Source organism: Plenodomus lingam, assembly GCF_022343315.1.
Source record: "Plenodomus lingam strain CAN1 chromosome Unknown contig_2, whole genome shotgun sequence".
NCBI classification, from domain to species: domain Eukaryota; kingdom Fungi; phylum Ascomycota; class Dothideomycetes; order Pleosporales; family Leptosphaeriaceae; genus Plenodomus; species Plenodomus lingam.
In genome coordinates, this window is record NW_027093937.1 from 177,673 (window position 1) to 184,121 (window position 6,449).

At 41.2% G+C, this 6,449-nt stretch overlaps 2 protein-coding genes across 2 annotated transcripts; one reads left to right on the forward strand and one right to left on the reverse strand.

The window, feature by feature from the left end:
* IAQ61_004957 (uncharacterized protein) lies at positions 1 to 594 on the reverse strand (the record flags this gene model as incomplete). The annotated part of the gene is made up of 1 exon (XM_003838018.1): positions 1 to 594. One exon carries the CDS (start codon positions 592 to 594, stop codon positions 1 to 3), a length of 594 nt encoding a protein of 197 aa, XP_003838066.1.
* A 1,177-nt stretch (positions 595 to 1,771) lies between these two features.
* Positions 1,772 to 3,520, forward strand: IAQ61_004958 (uncharacterized protein; the record flags this gene model as incomplete). Its single annotated transcript, XM_003838017.1, has 1 exon — positions 1,772 to 3,520. One exon carries the CDS (start codon positions 1,772 to 1,774, stop codon positions 3,518 to 3,520), a length of 1,749 nt encoding a protein of 582 aa, XP_003838065.1.
* Positions 3,521 to 6,449: the final 2,929 nt, after the last annotated feature.

The following is a 6,449-nucleotide window of genomic DNA, read 5'->3' on the forward strand; positions in this document are numbered from 1 at the left end:
TCAAGACGACTCGTACCCTGTCGCAAGCCTCTTGGCCATTTCATCACCCACGCGCTTCACCCTCTCCTCCGCCCGCCCATCTTTGCCATACCACCGCCTGCCCAAACGCACCGGTGATCGATCACCGCGCCAGACTGCGCCCCGAGTTTGCCTCGCAGGCTCGCGCGCCTGTGCTCTCCCTGCACCATTCCTCTTCCTTCTTTTCCAGCTTGTCGCTGGTTTGATAGGAGCAGAGAGCCATGGTGGTGGAGGAGAGTGCGGCGCAGAGATCAAATGTGGCAGAGGAGAAGAAGGCAGCGCAGAGACCAAAGGTGCATGAGGGGGTGAGGATACTATCTCTCGTGCGTTCTGTTGAGAAGATGAGATGGGAGAGGACAAGAGAAATTCCGAGACCTCGACTGGCAGAGGGGGCGAAGAAGGCAAGTCGGGCGATGCCTTACGGGCGCGCTCTGGCTTTGGCGAAGTTGCGTTTCGCGACTGGTCTCGACAAGGCAACTTGTTGGCATGCGCAGCGCGCTGTTTTTCTTTGGCCGCCGAAGAGAGTGTTGGCAGCATATAATGTCTGCGAAGCCCAGAGTCAGAAGAAGGGCCCATAGTAGTACCAAGTAGGCTGTGATGCTGGAGACAAAACTCATCAACTACAAACATAGATACACAGCCGTGAAGACAAGCGACACTGCGCCTAAGGTAGGTAGCTGCATAGCACACAGTGTGGTGGTACTTTCCATTCAGACTATCATGCCTTGCAAGACTGGTCGCTTGAGTGCTCTCTCCACAAAGTGTATCGCAGGTGATTTGACTTGAACAGACATGTGATACCGGTAGGTAGTACTTGGTACATGTGTACCTGTTCATCTTTTGACTTGCTCCTGACCATTTGATTACATGGCTCTGGGCAACAACAAACACGATGCGAATTCACAGATAATCTACATACCTACTACACTTGTCGAATTGCATAGATATACTCTCAGCCAACTTATTTATCATCATCACCCCATGCAACTCTTTGCGGAGTCGAGAAGCTGGTGTTAGTACTAGGAGTATGAGTGCCCAAGGTGCTCTTACCGGTATAGGTAAGGCCTGCTTCTGCCAGCCAATCGGCGGCAGCGGAAGTGACGGAACCTTTACTGTGCAGACTAGAACTACTACCAGTGACACCTCACACTGGCAGACTTGTTCTTACAACGCGGCTAAATCACGAGGAAAGCTAAGGGTGTTGCACACTTCCTTCTATATCTAGTCACTAGGTAAGAGCTAGGACACATCCTTGATGACGTGTTGCGCGCTGCTAGTAGTGCGTCGCCAGCTAACCATACGGTAGGTACCGCACCTTGATGTCTGGAATCACACTTACCGGTACCTAGGCACCAGTGCGGTACCGGTACCTACCGTACGACAACGATCACGACAACGATCACGACAACGACCATACAGTACCCAACAATACTAGAACCCACCCACAACGGCCATCCAACCATAACCAACCACAACGGCCTACCCAACGATAGCCTACCACAACAGTTATACCCATCACGACAGATACACTTCTTGCCATGCCCAGTCTCAGAAGCCCATGTCATCCCACCTATCCTTAGGTTGTGGGCGAGTGCATTACAGAGAGCAACAAATCTAGCAAAGCTAATGCGACTGCATCACATCAACCAGACGTGCGCACTGCATTTACACTGGCATTCCTAGCGATAGATACCGGTAGCCTATCCTTGGTAGATGCTGTCAGTGCTCTCAAGTGGCCTCATGCTTGCTTTCGATGCCTCGGATCCTCACCGACGCCAACGTCCATTTTCTCACCAAAGCCTTCGCCTCCACGCCAGACGTCGCTTGGCAAGCTTTTGAGAAAGACTTCATCGCAAAGACTAGCTGGCCGGTTACTGGCCTACGTCGAATCTCCCCGCCACTCGCAGATGCCTGGATTGCTGTTTTTTACTATGGCATCGATCGCTATTACAAGACACCACAGTCAACGTTGAGATACAGCGACTTTAGGGAGCAGTTTTCTGTGCCTTCAAACCATTCTTTTAGGCAATTACATGCGGACAAACTCTCTTCCGTGCAATCCGTGAGAGCGGCCCGAGGCTGGACAACGTCTTTCTTTGCCGACCTTAACAAGCGCAACGTCCGCCTTCCAGCTCTCCCAGGCAGGGAATTCATAGAGCAGCTTGCCGTCGCTGCAGCAACATTTCCGCTACCTGATTTCGCCACTCTTTTTACTGCCTGGCTTCCTCAGCATCTCAACACGATTAAAAAGGCCGCGAAGAATAGCACACGATTTCAACCTAGCACCCGCATCATCACAGCAGCGGATCTGCGAGCGTTCATTGCTTGGATAGATACAGTAGGTCAGCAATTGACTACGGCCCAAGGTGCACCATCTCACCCAATCTCGCAAAAGGCAACCGTTGAGTCAAACATTCCAGCAGGGCTACTGACAAGTAGAAGCCCGTGTGGCCAATCTCAAGCAGAACCTCCACCTTCTCCAACGCTACAATTGGCAGAGCTTCCCCAAGGACACTTCGCCCATATGTCAGACCACGATAGTTTACCATCCCCTCGCTACACCAACGCAAAGGATCCATTCACCCAATCTTCGCTGGATGAGGGCTTGATCCTGTCAATTCTACCCCAATTCGATGGAGCCTCTGAGATAAACTCCCCGCCAATGAATTTGCATGCACAATATACGCTACCACAACTTAGACCAGTCCACAGACGCGAACCAGCCACAGCTAGCTTGCAAGCATCGCTGGCGAATCGCAACTCTTCTCAAAAACATGTAGCAGATTATGATTCGAACATCACCCTCACCGAGCTCTCAGACGGAGCGATGACCGAGCTGGAAACGAGTCTGCATACACACAATCAGCCAGGACCACAACGGAAGAAGTCAAGATTGACATGGACAGACAGTGTTGCAGAACGAGACCTTCAAGAAGAGTTACATTCCTTGGAGGAGGAAATGGATGCCACACTGGAAAGGATCAAGGCAAATTACGAGGTGGCGCACACGAACCATAACCTTGCTGTCAAGGCGCTCGAAAAGCACAATGCACACCTCACTCTCCAATACAATACCTCTACACCAACCTCAATCAACGACATCATCTCAAAATACATGCAGCAAATCGCGAAAATCGGGTTGCGCATCACCAAAGACCAATCATACCTCTGTACATTGGATGATAACTCGACGGACTCTGACGGGCACGTTGGTAATGTATCTACAGGTGTCGCGAGTGCTATACAGACAAGGATTACGCGAGATGAAAAGAGAGTGCAGCATAAGATCCAGCAAAAGGTGGCAGTGCAGCACGCTTTGCTAAACCTAAACCATTGCAAAGATCGTGTTGTGCAGACGCAGACAGCGCTGATTCAAGCGAATCACGCTTGGGAGAAAGAGAAGACTGCACTTGCGCGTCACACTGGCTGGCTGCAGACCATCCAGACCAAGTATAGCATTGCCCAGCTTGAGGGGAGGGTGGGCGAGAATCGTAGAGCCTGAAACGAACGATAATGTGTAACATGTAACTAGTATCTATCCAAGTGCCATTGGCCACAAAGTGTGCGTTTCGCTACTGTCGAAGCTACATGTTATCTCATTCATCAGAACGCTCTAACGAGCTTTTACCCCTGCTAGTGCAACGCTAAAAACTCCTAGGAACTCTAAAGGGATTAGCGTTGCGCTAAAAACTCCTTAACTAATCACGCTAGCTGTAGGGCAAAGCTCGCTAGAGCGTCTAAGGAATAATAGGATAGGTTTTAGTAATACTTAGATTTAGGTTATATAAGGAGATAGCATATAACTTAACCTAGTATATCCTGTCTACTATAATACCTTATAGTTATACCTCTATAAGTAAATTAATATTTAAGATATTCTCTATTAATTATATATATTATAGCTATACCTAGGTTATTTTCTTAGATATATAGCCCTCCTCTAAATTAACTATCTAGCCTACTCTTATCTATACTATTAGCCCTTAATATACTATCTTAGGGCTATCTTAGCTCTATTAAACTAGTAATAAATATTACTATAATATATAGTACTAAAGATAAGGATATCTTTAGTAGTAATATAGGCTAGGAGTCTATACTAACCCCTATAGGTAGCTATAAAGGTTATAAATATTTAAATAAGTATACTAAATTAGTAGTAGTTATTTAAACACTTTAATAAGTTAGGTAGTTATTTAGAGAAATAGTAGAGGTATAGGCTAGTCTTAAGGATTATAGTAGCTAAGTAGATATATAACTATCCTATTAAAGATACTATAGGTAGAAAGATTGCTAGAGGGTGTTAGTAAGAGTACTAGAGACTCTTATAGAGTAGGGTATTTACTAGAGTATATCTATAGTTTATTACTATAAGACTAAACTTACTAGGCTAGTAAACTTCCTACTATTTAGTTAATTTATAGTTAATATATTATTAGATTAGCTTAATATAAAGCGTGCAACTCTTATTATCTAGTAATACGCGCCTACTTAGTTTTATTTCCTCTAGGACTTACTTATAAATATCTACTAATACTATTCCTTATATAGTAGCTTAAATAAGAATAATTATATTAGTTACTATATATTTATAATTATAAGTACAATATATTTCTCTTAGAATAGGAAGACCTTAAATACTCTACTATCCTATCTTAACGCCTATCTCCTTAGATTAGGTGTATACTAGTAAGTAATTAAGACTTTAGTAGGCCTTAGGTTATACTATAGCTATTATTATATAAATAGTCTAATAGTAGAGATTACTAAATATACTATAGTACGTGCTAATAAGTATCTCTTATTAAATATTATAGAAGAAGAGGGTAATAGTATAATATCTTATATAGTAAGAGAACTTCTTAATTCTCCTATAAACTCCTATAAACTCCTATAAACTTCTATAGACTCCTATAGACTCTTATAAACTCCTATAAACTCCTATAAACTCCTATAAACTCCTATAGACTATTATAATATATTAATACTAATATTGTTATAGAAGTAACTTAAAATATTATTATTATATACTTAGGCTATAATTACTTATAATAATATTAATTTTATAGACTAGAAATATAATAAAGAAGCTAGCTATACTATAATATTTTAATCCTTTATAAATGCAATATTATCTATCTATAAAGATCTACTAACTAGTAGTCTTAGTTAGGATATATATAACCCTAGTATACTATTAAGGGTATAGGATATTATAACTAGGTATAGGATTATAGGTAGGGATAGGGTAGGGACAAGTATCTTAAGTGTCCTTATAGCAGATGCTGTAAAGCGACTTTATCTACGCGCTGTTTAACACGTCTTTAAGGGTTTATCTAAATATCTAGAGTTCCTAGTATTAGAGTTAGTACCTGTATAGAAGACAAAGTTCTAGTGGTTTATAGGTATTACTATAGATAAGGGTATAATAGAGGGCACGTATACTATCTATAATAATATTTTCTTATATTAAATTAGACTCTATATAAGTAGTAACCTTACTAATACTAATAATTTTACTAAATAGCTATTCCTTATCTATAGTAACTATAAAGTCCTACTATTTAGGCTATATAATAGAGCTGCAACCTATTAGCGCTATATAAATAATATACTAATAGATTATTTAGATAACTTCTGTATTACCTATCTAGATAATATCCTTATCTACTCTAAAGACCTTGCTACTTATAAGGACTATATTTAAAAAGTCCTTAAGCGTCTTTATGCTACTAGATTATAGGATAATATTAAGAAAAGCGAATTCTATATAACCTATACCTGTTACCTTAGATATATCCTTAGTAACAAAGGCTTAGAGGTAGATCCTAACAAAGTTAAAGTACTCTAAAACTAGTCCACTCCTAAGATAATAACTAGAGTAAAGTCCTTCCTAGGATTTACTAGATTCTACTAGTAATTTATAGAAAACTTCTCTAAGATAGCTAAGCCCTTAACTACTCTCTAGAGCCCTGCTACCCTATTTATATAGAGTTTAGAATATTAACAAGCCTTTAACTAGCTTAGGAATGCCCTACTAGCAATCCTAAGCTTAGCTTACTTCTATCCTAAGTATCCTCTAAAACTAGAGATAGACACCTCTAATAGAGTTATTATAGCTATCCTCTTATAGGAGTATCCTAATAGGAAATAGTACCCTATATCCTTCTTTAGTTAGACCCTTACTAGTTCTAAACTTAACTAGGAAATCTATAACAAAGAGTTATTTGCAATAATCTACGCCTTTAAGAAATAGCGTGCTAACCTAATAAGTACTTAGCACCTTATTAGAGTATACATAGACTATAGAGCACTAGAGTACTTTATATCTACTAAAGTCCTTAGTGCTAGACAAGCTAGATAGCTAGAGGTTATAAGTCTCTTTAACTTCTAAATTAAGTATACTCCTAGATCTTATAACGCCTAAGCTA